The sequence below is a fragment of the Neopelma chrysocephalum genome, unplaced genomic scaffold, assembly GCF_003984885.1.
Source record: "Neopelma chrysocephalum unplaced genomic scaffold, ASM398488v2 Primary Assembly neopelma1_23b, whole genome shotgun sequence".
In the NCBI taxonomy this organism is placed as follows: domain Eukaryota; kingdom Metazoa; phylum Chordata; class Aves; order Passeriformes; family Pipridae; genus Neopelma; species Neopelma chrysocephalum.
In genome coordinates, this window is record NW_020897692.1 from 7538 (window position 1) to 34440 (window position 26903).

Sequence of the window (26903 nt, forward strand, 5' to 3'; positions counted from 1 at the left end):
ATAAAGTAACTACCTTTTCCTGTTTGAAAAATACAAAAAAATCCACAAACATTGACAGAATATGTATTTTCCCCAGGTGGGAAAAAGAGAATGAGGAAAAATGTTAGCAATGTAGAGACAGAAACAGTGTACTGGACATTTTCTATGCTACTACAGCAACTAAGATTAATGAACAGAGAATAAACGGTTGACATATCACCTACCCATGGGAGTTCCAACGCCGTAACCTTTGGAGTCTATAAGGCCTCCAATCTGTGTTAGGTTACAGTTCCTCTGCGTGACAAACTCAATGGTTGTTGACTCCATTAGAAATGCATAATCAGAGGTAAGCACACGTTGGATACCTTCTTCATTACTTTTGACAAGTACTGACTGCCTCCTGCTACTCATGAAGGCCCACATCTTGTCATAAGTGGAGATTTTGGATTTCTGAAAGACAAATATTAGATGCAACATGAATATGAATAATACGTCTGTAAGAGTGAAAACAAATTCTCAGTTTGCACATTGCTCTCTTATCAGATTTTACTACCTGTCAGTTTTTACCAAGGCATTCTTTTAAGGGTGCCTGTGCCTTTCATCTCATCTGTACTTTTCATCTTCACTGTGTAAAAAAAACCCAGCTGGACAGATTTTCAAAAGTGCAATATCTGTTGTTTTTCTGTTTTTTTGTTGTTTATATGTTTTATATGTGGAAAACTATTAAATATTTCACTATAGAGAAGATAAGCAACATTATTGAGTGTTTCAGGAGAATCTGTGGATTCTGACAACAGTTCTGAACAGTTGAACAGTTCTGAAAACCTAAAGCACAGTGTGGCAATCCGAAGTAATCAAGGCACTTACAGATGGCAGTATATGGAGAAAACATTTTTGAAGTAGAGGGCAGCTAACATTTTATCCATGGTACATGACAAAAATACTTGGAGAAAGATTTCAGGTAAGAGATAGTATCCTTCTCTGGTCACACTAATGCTAGCTTGCCTTTCATAAATTGCTTACTAAAAGTCTTAAAAATGAATATGTGCTTTCTGATTTAATGTTCCCGGAATACAAAGAAATGTTGTGGTAGGAAGAGAGTCAGTAATCTGGGACAAAGGCATCAGTAGTTTGGAAGAAAATGATGCTATGTAACTACAGAGGAGTTGCTTCCCTTTTTTCACCTCAGTAATTACCTTCCTTCATTTTTGTAATACACAGTGCTTAAGAGCTCATAATGACTGGATAAACGGAAGGTATTAAAAGTACTGAACATTTTATATTATATTTGTCCCATCTGTTTAATAACATTTCAAACTCAAAATGTATCAGAAAATGATCTGCAATGTTAAATCTTGCCTAGCAATTAAAATGTAGGAATACAGTGTCAGCACTAGTATTATCAGACTTTTTACAGAGTCTTTCCTGTTTTAATGTTAGCCCTAAACATAATTCTGCCATCATCTCTGGTGGAAATACTAAACAAAGATCGACACTGCAAACCTTTCTGAAGTTCAGCTGATTGACAGCCAGAAATTCTGCCTCAGAGTAGAATTAACAGTATATGTGGAATAAAAAGAACATTTATTTAGAAAAAAGAGATTATTGTTCCCCTGCTGAGACACAATCCAAGAGTTATTTCACTCTGCCTGGGGATGTAGCAAATCAAGCATTTAAACTGAGTCTAGTGTCAGTGCTAACAAAACTGAAGACTTTTAGGGCTCTACATTATATGATTGTTACTGTACTGAACATAGGCTGGGACTGACTGCAAAAGATATTAGTAACAATGAAAGGGGAAAGCATTTTTCCTCAAAATATACTGTGAACACATAGAATAGAGAAGACCAGACAGCTATGGACTCTCCTCATAGGGCTTGCTTTTTACATCAAATAATTCTTGCAAGCATTTAATGTTGCATTGTAATATAATGTACTTTAAGCAATGCACATCAGCTCTGTAGGAATCTAAATTACCGTGTAATACAGAAAGAGTGGAAAAAAAGGTTTTTCAATACTTGTAAAATTTTACCAAGAACCTGTATTTAATTCTTTTGTCACACAGTCTTTATCTCAGTAAATATTTTAACCACTATAAATAATCAGAGCAATATAAAACATTGGTAGAGAAAACAATTTCAGTAAATGGTTAGATACACATTGCTGACACATATTGAGGGGAAAAAGAAAAAAAAACAAATGAGCTGTAATAAAAAACGAAGTAAGAATGAACCGCAATACATACATATTTCTAGATTTTTGTTGAGAAAAAGAATTACCTCCAGCATGAAAGCATGTTAGCAAGGGCAATTGGTTGGTCTCTACTGAAGCATTAGAGCATGTGAAAAAAATACTATATCCTCTAAAGGACAGAGTGCTCATATTATGATGACTGATATAATCAGCTAGGATGAAGCCACAGCTAATATTGAATAGAAAAGAAAAAATGCCATCAACAAAATCAGAGAAAGCTCCTGCACAGGACAGCTCATTTACTGGAATAATTAAAACAAAAACATTAAAAAGGTCTACACATGATTAATGAGACTGTAAAAGAGAACACAAAATCTAAAATATCAGTGCACATGGCTCACCACTCTAAAGCTAAGGGGTGACAGAAGTGCAGAGAGATATCTCAGTTTTCTCATATAGGCAGAACACTACAATGCCTTTGCACTGCTTTCTTCCAACCCTAAAAGCTGAAATGATGCCAGAAAAAATGCCCTTCAACTTGTGATCTCTAAATTCTAATTAGTGTGCAGAAATTCTTACCAAAGAAAAATGGTATAGGCTAAGGATTTTTTATATTTTTAATGCACAACAAAAATTTTTTTATCTTAAAATAAATTAAAAAAACCTCCAGAGTTTGATTTAGGAAAATGCAACCACAAACAGTTTTCTTGTGTTTGGCAAAATACTCAGCAAAGTCATTGATGAAAATCAAGAAGCCAGAACAATCAAAAGCATCAGGAGCCCATTTGACATTGAACTGAAGAGAATGACATTCCAATATATACATATTGCTTCTTGTGGTTATGACTGTATCATTCATACTGTTAGAAGCAGATGCTGCAATTTACATTATGTTTCCATCTTCTTTCACTGTGTGCAAATCAATCTGGTTAATCAACTTATATAGTCTGTCAATGAAGTGTATTATTTTATCTGGGTTAGTTCACTATATTTCCTCTAACTGGAAATCACTGTCTGGAAATCCAACCTAACTTGAAATCAACCAGAAATGATGTCTGTATAAGCTAACTTGTGGTGACATGATTTATCATGCTCGTGTTCCCTCAGTAATGCTGAAGACAATGCACAGTAGTAAGAAAGATGCTTTGCAGTGTTTGAATTTCACTGGAATAAAAAAAGAGAACTAACTAATAGGAAAGCTGGAAAAGAAAAGATTAAGCAAATCTAGAAACTCATTTACCTGATGCATAAAATGGTAGCTCTCACAATGACATTCAGAGGATACTGTCAGTGTCATACTCAATGTTCATAAATCAAAGATCATTGCAAGATAACTAGGCATGTCAGGGACCACAAATGGAGCCATGGCAAAGACTCTGAGTCAGTCATAGTCAAATGCTATGTACACATATGGGTCTGGAAACAGAATGAATTATTGTCAGTAATGTGTTACTGCTTCATCCTGACACACTGGCTAGGAAAGACAAATATCTGAGTAGTGTGACTCTGGACCACGAGGTTACAAAAATATCAAGATGTTGAATAAATGTCAGAATAAACAAGGATCAAAGGACAGACCTCATGACACAAGTCAGGAGTGGATAAATGAACGGTAAAATATGCTAGGCAAAGTATGACATTTTTCTACAAAAGAAAATTACAGATTCATTAATGGAGATTTTTATTTTAATGATCACTTACAACTTCTTTCCTGGCTTCTAAAAGCAGTTAGTGCCACAGAAAATGCTTCAGCTTTGCTTGCACCCATGCAATATTTAAACTCAAAAGAGGCTGTAATAACTAAGGAAAGATTAAAGGTAATTAAAATCAAAATTTTGAGAAAAAAAAAAAGTTAAAAAAATTCTGTAACACAGTTCTTATATATTTTATGAAAGTACTCTCCACCACATAAGAATTAAATCATCATAATTATTATGTCAGAAAAAAACCCCACAGACTCCCAATCCTACTACAGTATTTTCCATTTATGACACAGCCTATGACAGCTGTGTGACTTCTGTTTTCCTGAGCATTGCATGCTTAGTGGACACAGGCCAATATTCTTAAAGTTGATTCATAGATCTTTTTAAAGCCAAAGGAACAATTTTGCACATTAATTCTGACCTTCTGTAATACACAGACTATGAAATGTCACTCCTGAATGACTTAATCAAGTTCAATGCTTATGTGTTTTCACTAACAAAAAGAATGACATATGAAGAGACATTTCATAAAGACCAATCTCTGTGAGCCTTAACAAGGTGACCAACATGGTCTCTCACAACATCCTTGATGACAATTTGGAAGGATAAGGACTGGACAGATGGAGGACTGGACAGGTGGAGAACTGGCAAAGATATTAATCTTGGAAAGCAGTAGTTAACAGTTCAAGGACAGATTAGCATCTTGCTGTGAACTGAGTACCTCAAAGGTCAGTCCTAGACCTGATACTACTCAATATCTTTATAAACAGTTTGGAAAATGGTATTGAAAGCACCCTCATCAAGTTTGTAGATGATACAAAACAGGGAGGAGAGGTAGAAACACTGAAAAAAAGAATTACCACGAAGGTAGACCACAAGAGGCTTGAAAATTAGTATGACAGGATTTGCATGAAGTTGTATCTGGTTTGCTTGGGCAGTTTTGGTAGCAGGGGTGCTACAGGGGTGGCTTCTGTGAGAAGCTGCCAGAAGCTTCTCCCATATCCAGCAGAGTCAATGCCAGACAGCTCCAAGATGGACTTACCTCTGGCCAAGGTCGAGCCAATCAGGGATGATAGTAACATCTCTGTAATAACTTATTGAAAAAGGAAAAAAAAAAAAGTTGTTGTGCAGTTGAAAATTGCAGCCAGAGAAGAGCAGAATGAGAACATGTGAACATCTCTGCAGACACCAAGGTCAGTGGAGAAGGAGGGGGAAAGGGTGCTTAAGGTACCAGAGCTGAGGTTGCCCTGCAGCCCATGGTGCAGACCATGGCGGAGCAACTGCCCCCCTGCAGCCCATGGAGGACCACGGGAGCACAGAGATCCACCTACAGCCCATGGAGAAGCCCATGATGGAGCAGACAGATACCCAAAGGAGGCTGTGACCCCGTGGGAGGCCCAGGATGGAGCAGGATCCTGGCTGGGACTTGGTGACCCATGGAGAGAGGAGCCCACGCTGGAGCAGGTATTCTTGGTAGGACTTGTAGCCTTGTGGGGTACCCACGCTGGAGTAGCCTGTGCCTGAAGGACTGTACCCCATGGATAAGTGACCCACATTGCAGCAGCTTGTGAACAACAGTTGCCTGTGGGATGGACTCACACTAGATAGGTTCATGAAAGGCTGTCTCCCATGGAGAGGACCTAAAGGGGAGCAGGGGAAGGACTCCTCTCCCTGAGCAGCAGCAGAAACAACCTGTGATGAACTGACCATAAACCCCATTCCCTGTCTCCTTGCACCACTGGTGGGAGAGGAGATAGAACTTGGGAAGGAGTGAAGGGTGGGGGGAAGGTGTTTTAAGATTTATTTTACTTCTCATTCTCTGCTCTGATTCTGTTAGTAATAAATTTAATTAATAACCCCATTTTGAGTCTGTTTTGCCCATGATGGTAATCATGATGGTAATCAATGAGTAATCTCTCCCAGTCCTTATCCTTATCATGAACCTTTCATTATATTTTCTCTCCTCTGTCCCATCACAGAGAGGAGTTAGAAGGTGGCTTTAGTGGGTACCTGGCATCCAGCCAGGGTCAACCCACTACAGAGGTTTAAGAAAGATAAACACAAAGTCTACTGGAAGAAAGTAATCCCAAAGATCCATCCTGGCTGGGAATTGACTGGTGGGAGTCTACTTCAGCTGAAAATGATTTATGGTCCCAAGACAGCTAGAAGAACATAAGTAAGCAGCCCATCTTTGCAGCAGGAAAGCAAACTGCAGGCCAGATCAGCAAGACTATAGTCAACAGGACAAGGATGTGATTAATGCACAATACTTGGCACTTGTCAAGCTGCGCCAGGAATGCCGTGTCCAATTTTGGTCCTCTGAATTCAAAGAGAGATGTTAACATTGGAGAGTGTCCATCAAGGTGATCAGAAGATTGGAGACCTTAACCTACAAAGAAAAATTTATGGAAGTGGTGTTCTAGAATGGAAGGCTTACAGAGAATCTAATCACCTTCCTCCATTACCTAAAGAGAATGTTAAGAGAGAATTTGAAGGTACTCTCCTCATTAGGACGCATAGTGACAGAATAAGAGGCCATGGCTCAAGCTGTTGATGGGAAATTCTTTGTGGATATAAGGAAAAAATTCTTCACCATGAGAAAAACTAAGCATTGGAACATGTAGCTAAGAGAAGCAGCAGGGTCAGTGCACTGGAAGTATTTGAGATAGGTTAATATAACTCTGAAGAAAGTAATCTAAGATCATGCTTTCAATTAGGAAAACAGATCTCCTCCAACAAGACTAAGGGATGCCTAGAGATCCCTTCCACCTTTGAGTTTTCATTGATTTCTTTGGTTCTTTGAAACTCAAGTAGAACTCATTCCAGCTGTTTCATACATGAGCCCTTGGAAATCCTGAACACCAGTATAGGAATCAAAACTTAACTGTTCATATAATAAGTTATTTTATTAATTCCTTATTCTTTTGTAAGTTTGATGTTTTCTTTTGACATATGCCCTAAATCTACATAGCTGTGAAATAAGCTAGAAAATGCATTTCTGATGTTCTTAATAATGACAAAAGCACTAATGTATCTCAAGATTTTTCTAAACAAAAGAAGGCTAGATGTCAAATTTAGGTGAAGAAAACATTTTAGCCAATCCTCTTACGGCTCATAGATGTTCTAAATCATCTGGGATATGTCTCCAGTATTTTAGGCCACAAAGGATTAGTATCATTAATAGATAGATAAATTTAATTAATTGAATACATTTCAAATCACAGTATGACAAACTGAGAGAACAAATGAACAGTCTAAGGTAAAGAATGTTTTAGGAATTCTGTAATTCTCCTGAAGTGTTATAAATACAGGAAAATTCAAAGATAAGGCTATCTGAAAGAATTCAAACACTTGCATAAATGAAAATAAATTGAAAATAAACATAAACAGACTATTCACTTGCTTGAAGTGTCACCAAATGGAAATTTGTAGAGGTTGATTGTTAATGTTCAAATATCTATCAATGACCAATGATGTGTTTGTTCTGTTGGATGCTTCATATACTTTACTGTTTCTGTAATTTATATCTGTGTACACTGATCCACCTCTCCAAGTTCTTAATATGAAACTGAATTCTTTGGAATAGATACTGTTTTCTCCAAGCAGCTCAATGTTTCTGAAGTGGACAATAATGATCCATTAGTAGGACTTCTGAGTTGAACAGTAATATAAGGAAATAATGATATATCAGAATCACCCACAGGAATCAGAATAAAAGATGACAGTTCTTATTAATTTTTTAGCTTTACACAGTAGCACTACGTCTTATTGCAGCTTTTTTGTTTTAAATAATACATTTAAATTTTTTTAATGACTAAAATAATGTCTAGTTTCTCATAAGCCTTAGTTAATTCAACACTCTGAAAGTGCTGTTTTTTGACCCAGCAGAAGCAGTATAATTACCAATTTTTACATAGCTGAGTACACTATGTGTAAAACGCAATTTGGTCTTAACTGCATATCTGCACCTGATGCCTCCAAAGGATAATGCGATGCCATATACAATCCAAACTCTGCATTCAGATAGATGTAGTGCACAGTTTTGGATCACTGCTATAGGGTAAGGCATAGCTTTTACAGAGCGCAGTGCTAATCACTAGCACCATAAGTATACTGAAAATGCTGCACATTCTTCCACCCGTGGTGAGCAGTAGACCAGACTTAAATGAGCTTAGCTGTTTTCTATTACCTAACAGACAAACATTTCAAGTGAACTTCTGAGTATCATCTAATTTTCTTAACGGTTTAGCAACTAGTTATAAAAATTATCTCTTCAGTATCATATTTTTTTTTATTGTTTCCTAGAACTATTAGACTAGCTTCTGCTCAGCCATCACAGAAAAATGAAAAAGACACACTCTCTTTTTTTAGACTGGTCTCATTCACTCTAATCTTCTGACCTCAGGGCATTACTTTTCTCCTTTTTTTTTTCCTTCCCCCACCCTCACCCCCCAATTTTTTCAGAACTGCTGAGGCCTGAAAACCCCTAAGTGAACCAGACAATTTAGATTTTGTTGTGTCAGCATAAAAACAATAATGCATACAGCGTTCTCTCCTCCATAACGGCAGTTTTTATGGTCCATAGAACACAAATGAAAAAGGTAGGAAAGGTTTTTCTGCCAAGAATAGAGCTACAAGGAATGAAAAATGTGGCGCTCAGAGAAAGACATTTTTACTCTTGCTCTGATTGTGCTGACTTTTTGTTTTAAAAACCAAAGATTTTGAACAAATGTTAAATATTTCAAGTAATTTATGGTTAAAAAACTTCAAACCTTAACACTATTGAAATAAGTTTTTACTATCAGCTTTGACCTGGAAATAACTAAGGACTTTATAGCTCCAAAATCACTAATGGATTTCAGAAAACTTTCTTGCCTTTTATACCAGAATGTTTTATAGTCCTCTACTGAATTATAACTAACATCATGAGTTCTTGCTGTAAAATACTATGGAAGATGACAAGTGTGATATTTCTCACACTTCTGTAGGTTTCTTCCTTCATAAGTAGGAATGAGAAATTAATCAAATTTAATCTGCTCTAAAGCAGATCGTATATTCTGGATATAAGATATAAGATAACCCTACTGCTGTTCACTCTGCCTGTTTTCAGATACAAACCGCATGTACAAAACTCCATGATTCATTTGCACTGTATCAGAGGGCAATCTCCCTTTCCAAAAGCAGTGGCTGCATAGTTTCATCATTGGAACTGAGCATGAAGCTCACAAATATTACTTTAAATATTACCTCTAATAGAGTAAGAACTTGTCACAACACCATGATTTTAATAATTGTAGTCTCACAGCATCTACACCTGTATGATAAACATTTATGCAATGTTCAAAGCAAAATTAATATGCACCATATTCTAAACACTCTGTTGCTGTGGTGAATTGAAATAAACTCATTGGGCAGCATTAGAAATCAAACTCAGCATCGCTTTGACCAAAAATCTCTTTGAATGAGGAGAGCACACTAATTATTATTTGCCTTTTTTTTCCCCAAAAAAGCACAGTGAAAAATAAATATTGTTGCATTGCCTTCACAGGTTTCAAAAACTTTATGGAAGTTCCACTGCCAGTTTTTTCTCTAATGGTATGTGTCAAGCAGCAGCATTATCATTAATTATTACTTGTAATGATAGTCATCAAAATCAGACTAATTACACAGACCGATTGTTGGGTTTTTTTCCCCTGATAAGTTCACCCATTGATTCTGTTAACAGACCCAAAAACATACTTTACATGAAAATGACCAATAATTTCAAGTATTTCTTCACAAAGTAGCTCATGCAAAATATTTGTCAACAGTGGATTAGCATAAGCCACCACTGAGGTGTTCTGCAGTGGGATTTGGGTTTAGCATTCAGTACTCTTTTATTACAGCATGTAAATTACCAAGCACATTGGACCATGTGTGCTAGTTAAGAACAGATGAATCTTTCTCTGTACTTTTCTGACCTTGGTGACCATAAAATCGGAGCTAATTCAGGCAAACATGATTGATACCATATGTGGTTCATATCAAAGGTATAGAGGAGTGGTGGGATACTGATCAGAAGAATTATTTGTTAGCAAATCTGTCAGATCTTAGAATACTTCTGGTAGTTTTATCTTTAAACACCTTAGTCTCCTAAACAATGTACTTGAGAAGATAAGCAATATTACACTTAAGGAGCTGCTTTTCTTGAACAATGGAAAGATTAAAAAGTTATAGTAAAAGACACAGGAACTTTTCAGCCAAACTTGTTCTTGAAAAATACGTCTTTAGATGTTCTGCTTTATTTGTAATTAGGAACAGGCAGAATAAGTGTGTGGCAGAACGGTGGGGAATGGATTTGCTTTTCTGCCTTGTTAACTGATATATTCTATTTTTTTTCAGAAGAATTGCTCAAGATTAGCAGCAATAAAGTAATTGAGAATTTCCAAGGAACAAAAAAGGGTGTGAAAATTCGTCAGCGGTTTGTTTCACCATTCAGTGACTTAATTCAGTCATGTTAGTGTTAAATAATACACCAACACTCAGTCACAGAGAATTCTAAGATTTCTCTGGCTAATACTGTGCTGACTACTTATTTTATTATTGCTCATTACAAAGGCCTTAATACATAACTGAACTGTGCAAAACCAGTCTTGGAAAAAAAAAAGCACTGTTTTGAGTAACATTATCATGTGTGATCTTCTGAAACTACTGAATTCAAAATTCAAATATTCCTTATATTTTTGTGGAGGAAAAGCAGAAGCAAAATCAATGAAAAATTCATGCACTATATTTCCACTTCTATATGTAAACTGCAGAAACTTGTGCTGCTCAAAAGCTGCCTATAAATACATAGAGTTTGCTGTTTCAGTAGAGCCTTGGTTAATATATCTTCTTTAAGAATAAATTATATTGCAATTTAAATTGCAAAAGTAATTTTAATTTGAACACATTTAACATTGGTTGTAAGAACGGATACTTATTTCTGTGACAACAGTGAAGTGGTCTGTCATGTTTGCACTAGAAAGTGTCTGTCGTGGTATGGCCTGATCATTGCAGCCTGAAAATTATGGATGTTCTGTTCATGTTAGTTGCCCTGAATTTTTGGAAAGATCAAGGTGAGAAGCACTGTAACCTCTTATTTCTTCCATTTTCAGCATTTTCTGTGTGCATTTATGATGCAAACACAGGTCCAACTGTAGTCTTATTAAACATCATCTTCAATGACAGAAATCAAAGTTAAAATGATACTAACATTGAGCCATATCAATCAGAACAAGGAAATAAGCAGGCAGAGCCTGAGATTAGAAAGCTAGTACAATACCCTGATGTTTGTTATTTATATTAATACTGTACAAATTAGAGACGAGAAAGAGAAGGATATAAGTGATAAGTACCTGTCTTACTTTCATCACAAGTTGAAAACTCTTCAAAGTCTATGAAATACTTGGGAGAAACAAAAAAAAATTACGATTTCTGTGTTATGGAAAATCTTAGTATTTCAGCAATTTCAGACACACTGAATTTTCAATAAAAAGTGGAATCGCAAACTGTGAAGTAAAATTTCAAAAAAAAGCATTACATAATAGTGTATTAGGAACAAAGTAAACAGCATGACAGGGAAAAAATAGGAGAGAACAAAATTTCATATTGATTTTACTTGGCAGAAAAATTAAGACAATAGTAAAAATCAAAATTTAAAAATGGAAATTTTTTTTTGAGAAAAAAATTCTTTTTTACAGAGAATTCCCAAGCTGGTCTAAAAATTTTCAGTGGTACTCAGCAAGATCACGTCATGTGAGTTCCAGGACACCTAAATGATTTTTTAACCTTTCTAATTAAAAATTTCTGCTGATTCCCACAGACAACTTTTATTATTGATTTAAATATTATTTGACATTTATGTATTTATAATTATACATGGTAAATCCAATAATTTTATAATCTATGCATTTTTGGGGCAGAACAAAATTTCATATCAAAAATGAAATGCTTCAAACATGGTTTGAAATAATTATTATGTGGCCTGCGACATCCGAGTTCTGAAATACAGTCAGGAGAAGGAACAGATATTTGACATGCACTGACGTGCTCTAATGAAAATCCGTGTTTCATCACAGAAATATTGTGTGGGCTGGTATGAGATACCATAACTCCTAGAAAATTTACCATGTTAATGATCATAGGGGGATTGGAACTGAATGATCTTTAAGGTCCTTCCAACCCAAACCATGCAATGATTCTATGATTATCAGAACTACTGAGGATTCTAGACATTTTTCAACGGAACCACTGGGTGTAGCTGTGCATCCTACTGCAGATCTTCCCCTGTCCAACTGCCAGTAAACTGATCAGCTGGACATAAAAAAGTAATTTTGTTATTCATCCAGTAAAAACCTAATGGGAAAAGAATTTCTGATGTAGTTTGAGCATCCATTAAGAGAAATTTAGATAAATTTATATTATTATCTTTGCTAATCTGCTTACCAAAACAAGTCACCCTTTTCAGGATACTACCTGAAAACAACTATTTTAGAAACCTTCAATAAATAACAACTAAATATGTATTAAATTTCTATGACAAAAGATAATAACATTACCTGTGACTGATTTAATGATCTGCTGTTCATATGTATTACATAAGACTGAAAACAATGGCAATGAAAACAAAAATAGAGTGAAAGCACGGAAAACTCATACAATTCATTCTACATTGTATACCACTTATACTGCTCTTGTTCCCATATAGTTTGACAAAAATGAACAGTTGCACTGACAATGCTGGTGATTGTATTTTAGCACATTACTGATTCCACTGTCAATGTGTTATTGTGGTTATATTGTTTTGGGTGACTCTTTAGTTGACTCTCACTACTCACAGATAGGATTGAAGAGATCACCTATGAGTTTGAAAGCCACTGTTAGGAAACATCTTGTAGCAACGCTGCAAACCTGACTTCTCTGCATATGTCAAGAAGAAAGGCAGCCAAAGCAATGACAGTACAAGCAACTTCAAACATGACAAAGTGGATGAATTTTTTCAGGCAAGTAAGGAAATGGTTTCATGTTTATTTTGAGTATCAGTCATCTGCTGAGGTTGCTTAAAATGTGCTAATTAAGACAATAGGTTTTTCTAATGAGGATCTGGGTCAACAGTTGGACTGATACACCCCTAGCCCATTTTAAAATAAACAGGTACAGATAAGTGATAGACATTTTCTGTCAACAATAAAATTAATAAAGAAAAATAATGTGCTTTAAGGTGTATAACTCAATAAAAATTTTTAACTTAAGTCACAAGACCTGAATCAACTTCTGTGGTTTCATCTTAGCAATAGTTAATGTCAGTAGTGTGCATCAACACTATGCATTCAATGTCATCTCTCAAATGGGGACAAGTATTATAATCTTATTAATTTGCATATATATTCTTGTAATTTGATTCTGGTTTATGTTTATCTGACAAAGTTGCACTGAACCTTTCAGGAAGGTGACAATTTATTGAAGATCTCTGGGGAAAGTATATTCATGTTCATATGACAGATGTGATAGCATCTGTTAATTAGCCCACTCTATCCATACAGATCATGGCAGTATTTGCCATAATTCTAGAACTGTTTTTTTCTAGCAAAAAATTTATCCAATGAGAATGGACAGTAATTATATATTATGGTATCCCTGATTTTTTTAAAAATTTTGAATCCAAATACATAAGTAGGAACTTATTAAATCTAAAGAAACACCAAACAAAAAAACCCCCACAAATCACAGTCCCATAATTACAGCATTTCCTTTGGATTCTAATTACTCTCCATTTGATTTTCTCATTTTGAGCTAAACATTAGAATAAAGAAAATCCCAGTAACTTGCTTATTTGCTCTATTTACTCCAAGGTTGCAAAATCATACAGCATGATTCCTCTGGTTCTGTTTGTATTAACTATTATACTAATGGGACTTGTAAGTGAGAAAATTCATGAGTTGAGACAAAGACAGTTTAACACGTAAAGCAAAAGCTGTGTGCACAAGCAGAGCACAGCAAGGAATTCATTCATCACTTCCCATGGACAGGCAGGTGTTCAGCCATTTCCAGGAAAGCTGGGCTCTGTCATGTGTACCCATTACTTGGGAAAACAAATGCCATCACTCAAAATATCCCGCCCCCCCTTCCTTCTTATTTCCCCAGCTTTATAGGCTAAGCATAATCACATATGGTGTGCAATACCTCTTTAGTCAGTTGGGGTCAGCTGTCCCAGCTGTCCCCCCTTCCAACCCTTTCTGCACCCCCAGCCCCCTCACTGGTGGTGAGAAGTGGAAAAAGCCTTGACTTTGGGCAAGCACTGCTCAGTAGTTACAAAAATGTTTCTGGATTATCAACACTGTGTTCAGCACAAATCCAAAACATATCCCCATGCCAGCTACTGCAAAGAAAATTAACACTACCCCAACCAAAACCAGCACAAAGCCATACCCTTTAAAAGAAATGTCTAGCTTGAGTTAAAGAGAGCTAATAATTTAAAACGGCTCATCTTCTATTCCAGAAGGAGTAATTCTGAGCTGAAGTTGGTAAGGGAAAAGAGATCCAGCTCGTTGTGTTTTATTAAGGCAATCACTGTCCCCTTCCTTAATTCTCTTTTGTAGATTTCTTCCAAGCAAGGCCTATTTAAGAGGCATTAGTTCAAATAGACCTAGAACATGCAAGGAAAATAAAACTATGGGGGCTTGTTCCTGTTCTGTAAGAGGATGGCCCATGTATCAGTGTCCCAGATTACCACAGCAATCACAGAATCACAGAACTGTTGAGGTTGAAAGGAACCTCTGGAGATCATTTGTCCCAAAATCTTGCTTCAAGGAAAGTCTAACAGAGCAGGTTGTCTAGGACATCGTCTAAGGTTTGAGTATTTCCAAGGATGGAGATCCCACAGTCTCTCTGGGCAACACTTTCCAGTGCTTGACCTTGACAGTAAAATGTTTAAATATAAATTCTCATATTTCAATTCTTGTCTACTGTTTTGTCTTCTTTCACTGGATACCACCAAGAAGAGTCTGGCTCCATCATTTTTATACCCTCCCATCAGGTATTTATAAACATCAGTCTACATTCCCCACACACAACCTTTCTTTCTTCCAGGCTAAAAAATACAGCTCTCTCACCTCTCTTCGAATGATGGATGCTCCAATACTTTAATATACTGGGGTTTTGACATTTTCTTTTGTTGACCTGCATGAGGTTTCCACCTGCCCACTTCACTAGGCTGTTGAAGTTCCTCTGAATGGCAGCACAACATCCAGTCTATGAACTACTCCTCTCAGTTTTGTATCTCTGTACACTCGCTGAGGGTCCACTCTGTCCTACCATCCATGTCATGAATGAATCTGTACAGGACCCGATATCAGCCCTGAGGTGTTGTTGTATGTTTGCAACTGATCTCCAGCTGCACTTCAAGCTATTCATAACAACCCTTTGAGCCTGGCAGTTCAACCAGTATTTAGTCCTACTCACTTTTCACTTAATCTGGTCCATACTAAACTAGATAGACAACTTTCATCAATGATATAGAAAAAAAATTTTTTCTGGTGTTGTCCTGGTGTTGATCTCCCTTCCAAAGTCTAGCGAAGGCATTTAAATAACCTGTAAGAGTCTCTTTATATTACTTATCACAAGGTTTTGTAGATAAAGTGGATTTCTGTTACTCTGAAGAGACAAAGAATCATAAAATCGTAGAATATCCTGAGTTGGAAGGGACCCGTGAGGATCATCAAAGTCCAACTCCTGGTCTTGCACAAGACTGCTCTAAGGATCATACCATGTGCCTAAGAGCGTTGTCCAAACACTTCTTGAACTCTGGCAGGCTTGGTGCTGTGACCACCCCACTGAGGAGCCTATTCCAGTGCTGAACCACCCTCTGGGTGAAGAACTTCTTTCTAATATCCAACCTAAACCTCTCCTGACACAACTTCAGGCCATTCTCTTTGGTCCTGTCACTGGTCAGTGCCTACCCCTCAGCTTCCCTTCATGAGGAAGCACTAGATTGCTATGAGGTCTTCCCTCAGTCTCCTCTTCTCCAGGCTGAACAAGCCAAGTAATCTTAGCCACTCCGCATCCCAACTTTTTTATATACCCATTTTGCCTATGTTTTGTCTTCACGGACAAAAAGTAAACACTTATCTCCATTCAGCTCTATCACTGCACTGTTTTTTTTGCTAGGTATAATGCCTTGATTTCAGACTCTGCTACTTCTTATTTTAAATCCACCTCCTCTTCTGTTTAGAGAGTTTACTAATATTTTGAAAGACAAAACAACATCTCTGCTGCCCCCAACATAAGTAAAAAATTGAAAAACTTTACTTTTTTTTTTGTGTAGTTGTTACTAAAATTGGTCTTAAAAAGTTCAGTTTCTCTATTCAAAACAAAGTTTTCATAATTCTGTTTGATCTTTCTCTGGAATTTTTCTTAGCTGTCTTCCTATTGATTAGGGAAAAAAAGAATTGTTATCTCAATATTCAAGTCTTGAGTGCTTGTCTTAAAAACATCTACTGAGAATCATTAAAGTTTGCCCACTGTGCCTTATCAATCCGAACCTGATTTTGTGACCTTTATGTCTCACTTCAAAAATTTCAATCTGTTTTAAATCACTAGCTTAGCTGGTTTTTTTTCTGTTTGCCTGTACCAAAATACTCTTTGTTCACCTCAACTGTTTTGACCCTCACTCAGTGATTAATGCCTAAAGAAGAGATACGTTAAGCATTTTCTTTGACCAGCTTATTTTTCCACTTTCAGGTTTTTTATATCCTTTGAGTCTTTTTTTGATATGTATGAATTTACTTCAAACTGGAAGCTGACAAGAGGCTTAAGGCAATCTTATTTTCTCCCCCTTTAAACAGGCTTTATCTAAGCAATACCAAATGCCATAGCCTCAGTGCAGTACCTTTCCTTCTTGATTGCCAGGCAGCCCATTTACTTGAAGTATCAGGTGATGGAGAAGGAACTAATACAAGTTCATGCACAAATTTACTTGTTTTTGGGATCAACCTTTTGAACTCCTTGAAGGCAATGATTAAGCTGTTTCTTACTGTCTACACAGCTGTCCTACACCAAATAACAGGTTATAAGCTAGTCTACTTCTTTACTTTTATGATCCATTCATACAAATATGTAATGTTTGGAAAGATAATAAGAAAGCTAGCAAAGCATACTCATTAATGGATATAAAATACACAAGCTCACTGAAACCATCTTATTTTTTAAAAATATTGCCTAAACATCATGTAAGCTGTACTTCACTTTTATTTAATTCTCTGGATTCTAATAATCCCTCAGAAATGTATATTGTCCTTTTGATACGTGTATCGAAATAAATTAATTTATACTTGTTTTTTGATGTCTCAGGATCTTCATTCTCTAAGAGAAAATTAAACTTTCAAACATTTGCAAGAAATTTTGTCCCTTTAAAATTATCATCCAAAAGAAATGTAATACGTTATGTATTTCAAACTTCATATATATATTGCACCCATTGTATAAAGTTTGTATAGATACTCAAAAAGGAAATTTCTATAGGTATTCTATATCGCGATGAATTGTTTATGGAGGACAATTTTATTTTCCAGCTGCAGAAAATCCAAAACTTACACCTAGGTCAAAGATCCTTCAGAGAACTCCAGACTGAGCTGTTTGGAACAGAGTGCAAATAACAGTAACAAAGAGACATCAGTGAAAAATAAAGGATATATTTTTTATGAACACTCAAATATAAATATTATGGACCCTATGACATAATACACAGGCAAAATTTCTGCTAATCTTTCTGGATTATGCTTAGCTTGCTTCACGGCATTCACTGTATTTCTATTTTCTACTAAACGTTTCAGTAATTCATTAAAAGACTTAGTCAATAAAGAAATTCATTGGTATTAGCAAATAATGTCATAGAATCAGAGAACTATAGGTTGAAAAAGACCTCTAAGATATATTGAGACCAACACTTTCAGGTCTACCACTAAACCATATAACTAGTCTAAAATTCATGATTCCATGGTGCAAATTGGCTAAAACATGGATTGATAAAAAAAGCTCTTATTGATTCCTAGAATGGTTTAGGTTAGAAGGGACCTTCTAAGAACATCTAGTTCAACCTCCCTGCCTTGGACAAGGAGCTCTTTCATGAGATCAGGTTGCTCAAAGCCCTGTCAAATCTCACCCTGAACACCTTCAATGATGGGGCATCCACAGCTTCTCTGGGAAAGCTGGTTCCACTGTCCCATCATTCTTTAAATAAAAAATTTCTTCCTTGTGTCTAATGTAAAAAGACCCTGCTAAAATGTGTCTCTCCGATTTTCTCATAAGTTTCCTTTAAGTATTGAAAGGCTACGCTAAAGTCTCCTCAGAGTTCTCTCTTCTCTGGGCTAAACAACCCCCACTCTCTAGTCTGTCTTCAGAGAAGAGGTGCTCCAGCCTTCTGATAATTTCTGAGGTTCTCCTCTCCACTCTAAAATGTCTTGTACTGTGGCTGAAAAGTTTTCATTAGAATAAGACATAGAGCCAGGCATTCAGAAACTGAAAGAAGTAGAAAGAAGGTTTAGAAATAGGAAAAAATAGTATTTATAGAAACATCAGTTTGTGAACATTCTTTACTCACTGATACTCTCTCCTAAGCAATACACTTGGACAGTCAGAGGACTGCGCTGAAGTAGTACTATCTGTATGCCAAGATACATCTAGATTTGGAAGGTGTTTTTTCTAAAGAATCAGCTACCACATTTTCTCTGAAGCATCCTTAGTATTTATGCCTACAAATAAAAAACACTTAAGTTCAACTTGGGTAGCACTCAATGGATTTTTTTTTTCCTGCAAAGTTTTTAATTATAAAATTTTCTTAGAGAAAAATCAATCTGGTCAACTTTTCTGTTAAAAAAGCCCTGAACTGAAAAATATATTCTGGGAGAGCCAGAAAAAAATATGATGAGACTCCACAGCAGCAAGCACTCATGACCAGTTTACTTCCATTAAAATAAAAAGGACATTTCTTATGTTCTTGGTGAAGCTTAAGAGCCTATTTCAATGTTTACAAGTAATGTATAAATATTTAGAGAATGCTATAAAATTAATTTGGTTATAAAAATGGGGATACACAAATGAAGTTCTCATTTGCACATTCAATTTGAGCCTTACTCTAACAAAAAAGAAATTATTTACCTATGTTCATAAACATCTTTCCAGTTGCCTACCACTCTCCGTATGAAATATCAGTATCATTGTTTTTTGTCAGGATTTTTGAGGTTGAATGTAATAGAAATAAGAGAGACATCAAGACAGAACCAAAACACTGATCTTGAGATATTAATAATTTCAATAGAGACATTTCATTTCAGACCAGATGAGGATAAGAAGCTACAACCTAGACAGATCATTTTCTTCACCATATTCACTTTGGTTGTTTCCACATTATAGCAAAGGGGAGTGTATGGGAGAGAGAAGTAGTAACTATTTCTGCTCTCAGAAGAGATTCTCTCATTAGACCAATTATTGCTGTGCAACTTTGTTGCTAATAACAGCTGTTAGCAGAAAAGGTAGACATTTAATGATTACCCAAAAATGAGCAAACACCTACTGCACAGTGTCACCTTGAGTAGCTAAGTATAGGAGTTCAACTTAGAAATAAGCTGGACACATCTGCTTGCTAGTACCAAGCTTTGTGGAGCAACAGATGGAAGAGGAAGGAAGGCAGTTCAGTGATTTGATAGAACAAATAGTCAAGAAGGTGCACTTAAAACAGTTTCCAAGGTAACTAGCTCTGAGGCTGAAACTTATAAATAGGGGTACAAACAAGGTTTCAACTATGAGACCAAAGACAATCAAATATGTAAAGCAAAATAAAAGAGTGGAAGATTGAATGAAAGAACATGAAAAATTATGTTTAATAAAAAATTAGTAGAAAAAATGTATTTCAAAAGATTACTGCATATTAATGGTCTCTGAAAAACAAATACTTCCACTTGAATGCCTCTATGCGAAGGCACACAACACTGGAAATAGACGAAGTTACAGCCATGCACATACCTGCACGACTATGATCTTATTGACTTCATCAAGACATGGTAGGATGACTCCTATGACTGGAGTGTGGGAATGGAAGGGTACAAGCTCTAGGAAGGGCAGACTTGTGAGACAAGGAGGGGTGCCACCCCCTATATTGATGACCAGCTGCAGTGCATGGAGCTACTCCTGGGGATGAATGAGGAGCCAACAGAGCTTATGGGTCAGGCTTAAAGGGAGGGCAGAGACAGGTGACATTATAGTGAGGATCTGCTCAGGCTGCCTGACCAGGAAAAATAAGCAGATGAGTCTCTCTACAAAAAGATAGGAGCGGCCTCATGTTCACAAGCCCTGGTCCTTATGGGAGATTTCAACCACACAGATACCTGCTCGAGGAATAGTATGGCAGGGCATAAGCAATCCAGGAGCTTCCTGGAATGCGCTGATGACAACTTCCTTCTCCAAGTGATAAAGGAGCCAACAAGGAGAGGTGCTGTGCTGGACCTTGTTCTCAACAACAAGAAGTGATGGTGGGAAATGGGAAGCTCAAGGGCAACTTTGGCTGAAGTATCTGTCTGCCAAGGGCAACTTCAGGGATTTGCTTAGCAGAGACAAAGAGTAAGTCAGGTAAAAATGCCAGGAGGCCTTCATGGAAGAACAAGGAGCTCCCGGAAAAAAATCAAATGCAAAAAGGAATCCTGTAGAGGACAATATAGCAAGGACAGGTAATCTTGGAGGCTATCCCATCCAACCCAGGCCATTCTATTATTCTATAAAACTCCTATAAGAGGTTATGTTGCATGTCACAGATGATCAAACATGGTATTTGTATGTTAATTTGGATTATATACATCAGTAGGGTCCCCCTATATGGATGAACACAGTCAGTTTATTCTAAAAGATAACTGTATCATTCTGAGAGGCAGGGACTTTATTATAAAGTGCAAGAGAACAGTTTCTGTGTCCCCATCTCTGACATGTAGGAGATGAACTAGGTTTATACAATCATGTACTACTACACCCATTCTTGGGGTAACTGTCACGTATGGTGACACTAGTTCTTGACCACAAGGCTCTAATGCAACAATAAATGGATTTTAAAATTGGACAAAAATAATAAAAATATCACTCTGCAGAGACTCTATATAATCAAAGACTTTTAGTTTATCAGGACATATCAGTTTGAAAGTGATAGTATGTTCGCAATGGCCCGAAAAGCATTGACTAAGAACATAAAATTCTGTACCAGAGGAGTGCTTGAAACCAAATTATAAGACTTTTATAAGCAAATTAGATGTGCATGTGTGCGCACATCCAATTCATGTAAATATATATACACATACATGTACGCGCACACACTCTGCTTAAGTTATCTAACACTGTTGCAAGTATGAGATCAAATGAATAGTACAGTAGATACAGGATGTTAACCTAAAAACATATATTTCATCTGGGCTATGAATTCATCAAATAAATATTTCCCTAATTAAGAATAAGATTATTATTGATTCTTTATTTAAAAACACGCCTTTCCAAAGACCACATTAATCTTTCCTTTGTGATTTGCCTGAAATAAATCTTGCTGGTTATGGGTCAATATTTACTTCAGGCCCAGTACTTTTGATGTGGCAGCAAAAGGATTTTTCTCAAAGGTAGTAAAAGAAATATTAAGAGCAACAGCTAAATTGTCATGTAAATACAGGCAAATTTGATCCAAAACAGATTTAACAAACTTCCCAAAATGATTGATGCAGAGGTGACTCAAAAGGCTCACATTATTAAGGATTTTTTGTATATGTGTGTTATTGACATGAACGTAATATATGCATGCATGTTTGTGACACTGAAAGCAACTTGAAATATTTTTGTTTGTTATCCTTTAAAGATTTGAATTTTAAGAGTGACAGTTCTTTACATTTTTCTGATACATTTATCAGAATAGAGAGTAAAGAATAGAAGGAAAGGAAAAGAAGAAGAAATCAGTTCTGAAATCCAAATCTCCTTCTGGACACTCCTGATTTTACACCAAATGCTGTTGCAAACAATGACACAAATCAGCTCAGGTAAGCTCTATGATATATAAATTACTATGAAAATGGAGGTGGTGGAAGAAAAGCAAGTGAAACCTGCAGTTTTCCTGAGATTGAGTACTTAAAGAATAAGATTGATGTTTTTTTCTGCGTTCTGGAAAAAAACACCAAAAACAAAAACCAAAAACGAAGTCCAGAAGGCAGTTTAGTCAGCTCAGGCTAATAGATATGTGTTGCAGCATCCCAGGATATTTGTTGCAAACAATAGGATAAACTTTGCTCCATAAAACAAAATCATCCCTTTAAAGAGAAATGGCATAAGAATGACTGTTGCTTCAAAGTATTTCAAACTACTTGAATCTGTCTGCCTGAACTCCTGCTAGGTTATGAGGTAATGCAGTGCTGAAGGCCAGTAAAAGAGTATTAGATAATTTTATGGGGATGGATCTATGGAGAAATGAAAATTCAATCAGAAGAAATGGTGCAGTATTACTTTGAAAATCTTCTTGGAAGTTCATCTTTATTTCATGTTCGAAAAAAAATTTTTAAAAAAATCCATATTTAAGAGTATCATAAAATTACTCAAATAAGCCGAGATTTTTCTCACCTTAAAAAGCTGAAAGTTATTTGTTTAATGCCAATGTCATCTATGAGTATTTCAGATTTTTGCTAAAGATTAGTCTTTAACAAGGTTTAATACATAAGTTTTATGTCTCTTCTGTTTTGGGTAAGGGATTTTTTGGTTTGCTATTATTTAGATGAATTTTAAATTTTCAGGGTGTAACAGGCCTGTGTGAAGAAAGCTATTGTGTTATGCTAAATCCAGTCAGTAGATCAGCAAGTAAGAAGAACAGACTTTAGGCTGGATCAATTCCATTCTAGGACAAGGAATTAAACACAAAAAACAAACATATATTGCTTTGTCACAGTAACTAGTTGTTTTAATATTGTTTTAATATTTAAAAGAGACAGACAGCTGTTTGGAAGCTTGTATAGATAGCCTACAACCAAGAAGTCTTAGAAGTCTTGCTCTAATATTCTTCAGGAAGAACAGAATTTTCAAAATGCTTGATTTTTGTAATTAACGGCAGCATATTTTTATAGTATTTTTGTGTACTCTTATGTAAGCCCAGAGAGCTTAGTTGCATGGTTTTGTTGATACTATATCTTTCTACACTAGCGAAAAGTAACATATCAAGGAAAATCTGATTCCCAGCAGCAGCTGAGTTAAAATCATCTGAAAAGTCAGAGGGAAATAAATTAAGAGCACAGTGTTTGCATTTTTGAATCATTATTGACTCTCTCTTTTCTCCCCTCTTATTCAGTCTCTAAGATTTAAACAGGAAATAAAGATGAAATATACCAGTTTAATCGGCTTTCACCTTTCACTATTTTTACCATGAACTTAATGCAGTGAAAAAAAATGAACTGTAGAGGCTTATTCAAGCAAGGGTTTTTGTCACTGAAAGTTTTCTGTCACTGCATGGCTTGAATCTTGGAAAACAAGTTGATGAATCTTTGATATGATATTATTTCTATCATTGTTAGAAAGATGATACTGTGAAAGATAATAAAAATAACACCCCTTAGTCTTTTAGAGAAAACAAGTATAGAATTTCAACCACCTGAGGACTTTACCATCCACAATTTTCATTCTGAAATACAATCTTAAAAACAAAGTAAACAATCTTAAACTCTGTTTCCTTTTAATACCAGTCCTCTCTAAAGACCACTATGAGACTCACATAGACCTGACTGCCACATCAGCTTTTGCATGGTGAAATCACGATCACTGTGAAGGGCATCCTGAGGTTTTTCCTTCTTACTTCTCTCTATAGCTACCATACAATAACCTTCCTATTACTCCTGACATACTGTTTATCAGAAGCTGACTTGAAGGAGGAGTGGGGAGGTTGGGGAGAGGCGGAGGACAGAAGGGAGAGAGAGAGAGGTAAAAAAGTATAAGAAATACACTTCCAATGCTAAATAGGGACAGCTGTCAAAAAGCCTGTAAAAGCTATTGTAATTTGTCTGCAGCACAGGTCCAATCAAAATAAACGAACACCAAAACAATGGGAAAACAAAGCTCATGTATTGAAAACAAAGCAATTGTTTACAATTCATTTAGGGAGAGAGAAACTTTATCTAATCAGATATCAATTAACTAATGATGGGTCAAACACTTCTGACAGAAGTCTTTGTGATCAAGACTTCATCTCATGCTATGAATAGCAGCTTTAGTGGCAGGAGCAGCAAGAAAGCAAGAAAGATTGAGAGTGAAGACATGCTCTGCAGGTTACCCATTTTCCAGCTTCCTTCTGTCAGACACTGCCAGACAGCTTTAGTAGTATGAGACACAGAGAGTGTAGAGAGATAATAAGCTGAAAGTGAGCAATTTTCTAAGGGAAGAAATGAGAAGGGGTGAACACCTAACAGCTGCCAATCAGAATTAAATGATACTATGAGGATACTTACCTGACAGTTGATGAGTGACAATCTAGTAGATCTGCACAGCTTCTCAATTTGCACTTTTATATATAAATTGCATTAAAAAATACATGGTCCAAAATACAAAAATTGGAAGATTCTTACTGAAGACTCTATTTTCTCCAAATATCTGCATTATTTTATAGAAATATTTTAAGATAATGATCTGATGAGGGTTTCACCCTCTTATTCATGTTGAAGTTACTACTTCAATTTAATAAGTTCTTAAAGAGCATCAAATATTTTAATGTTGGGTCTGTTATTTTTTTCCCTGTGAAACTGGGAGGAAAATATTTTCTGGATACAAGCATGTGATATTGACGCAGGAGCCAGGTAAATTCCAGGATATCAACAGCAATAAATGCTCTCACAACCCATCTTAAAACAACATTTTCATCTCTTCTAGAATTAGAATAATTTTTGATGACAATCTACAATATTACATTTTTATTTTTGTTATGTAATCCTGCACTGTTCTTAATTTCCATAGTAATTCTCAGAGTTAGCCTATTCTGAGGAAGTAATGGATTTAATGTCAAAGACCTTACAGTGTACTGAGGAATAAAGAAATTTTGTGAAGACAAAAGTGAGAAGACAAGCTATGATATCAACATTGTTATCTCTTTATATTATTTCTATGATGTGTTAACATGAGTTTCTACTTTGGGAGGATTCCATTTTCACTGCTTAATCTCATTTTACAGTAGTCTGAAATAGTGCGTTTCCATATACATCCATATGGGGTTTTTCCCCTCTTTCCTGTAATTTGGTTTCATGTGATTTCTATTAAAGTGATGAAGAAAATGAAAACAATGTTAACTGTTCCCCCCAATGGCACAAATTAAGTGTGAAACACCATGACACGGCTATAGGCCTTGTTTTTAAAAATGTTATTATTTCACCTTATTATTTGGGGTTTTAATTTAACCAATCTGCTGCTAAAAGAGTAAATTAAATGACTTATCAAAATATGAAGGAAAATCTGTAAACTCTCCCAAGTTCACAGAGATGTCAGGGGGAGGAAGTGGCATGTTTTGTTCCTGAGATTTCTAAAAAGTATTACTTGACCTTCTACATATGACAGCGTACACAGTACCACTCTCACAACCTAAAGATCAGATGCATAGTTTTATCTCATAGTGTCTGTGAGAACTGGACAAAATTCCTGGCTTAGATTTCTCCAATGAAAACTTCCTTGCATCCTTCAGCCTTTTCTTCTCCTACACGTGAAGGAAAAAGGAGTAGGATTTCATCTTCTCTCTCTTTCATGTAAGACATTGCTTCCTTGCAAAACAACCGTCATAGACTTGCATGAAAAGAGTTCTCAGACAGAGAGAGAAAATAATGCAGAATTAAACCTTTCATTTTCAAAGTGGTAATTAAATATAAACCATTCCTAGCATCACCCACTGAAGTATGTAAGTATAACCTCCTTTCTTTTAATACAGAAACTGAAGAAAAAAAAGTATTAAGTGGCCTGATTTGTAATAAAATCACTTGATAAAGAGAGGTTGAACTCAGGAGCTTTGGTCTCCAACCTTGAACTCAGGTCTGAAAGTGTGATAGGTCTAACAAATAAAAGACAAAACAGGGTAAGCTGCTGTAATGGCTAATAGAATTTTCACATCATTAGCGGAGCTCCACCAGGTAGCAAAACCAAATAACTGAATGCTGATAGAGGAGCAATTATATACATGCTAATTCACAGTCATGGGTCTTTCCCTTTCAGAATAAAATCTGAGCAACCATTTTCACATCCTGTTAGTAAAGACCTACTCTGGGAAGCAGGTAGCAATGACTGTTACCCACAGTATGACTGCCATTCACTGTTCTAGTCTCACTTCTCAGAAGGCAGGAAGTGTGCACTGAAGCCAAGGGAACCTAAACCTATTATGTTCTCTTACCATAAGGTGTGTCTAAAGACCAGCATATGACCAGCTACGTATGTATAAAAGGTACAAGACCTTTTAAAAAATTTGTCTCCATACAGTTATATTTTTTCACTGTGAAACCCACAAATAACTTCAAAACAGAATCCTTAATGAAGTATATGATAAACAGTTTACATATCCAAAGTCTAATTGTCGATGGGCTCTGATTACGGGATAAAAGATGAAGGTGCAGTTAAATATAGAGTATTTGGTCATGCTTTTCACTTTAAAGCTTCACACATTATAGGTATTTTTCCTGCAATGCACATTGCTCTTTTACTCAACACGCTTTTTAACTTAATACATTATTGATAGGACAGATGGGCAAACCCTTTATGTTAGAGCCAAAACTCTCCGAGCAAGATATGAGGGAAAATGCAGGTCTAACCTCTAACATTATGAAATTAGCTTGATATTTGACTGGGTCTGTGAACAGTTGTAGCAAGCTAACAGCAGTGATGCGGTGTGTCTGCATTCCTAGAACCTTTTCCAAGGCCACAAACAGGGATGGCTGCAGAATGATGACTAGGAAAGATTTTGTGCACCATTTCCAGAATAAAGGCAGC

The 26903-nt window shown here is 36.1% G+C and overlaps 1 protein-coding gene across 1 annotated transcript in view; it reads right to left on the minus strand.

Annotated features, from left to right (window-relative positions):
* Positions 1 to 203: 203 nt before the first annotated feature.
* LOC113974765 (glutamate receptor ionotropic, kainate 2) overlaps positions 204 to 26903 on the minus strand; it is a gene marked incomplete at its 3' end in the record, with an annotated part of 340470 nt that continues 313770 nt past the window's right edge. The window contains exon 14 of the mRNA XM_027698214.1: positions 204 to 429. Coding sequence (XP_027554015.1) covers positions 204 to 429 — 226 coding nt within the window. The remainder of the gene's footprint in view (positions 430 to 26903) is intronic.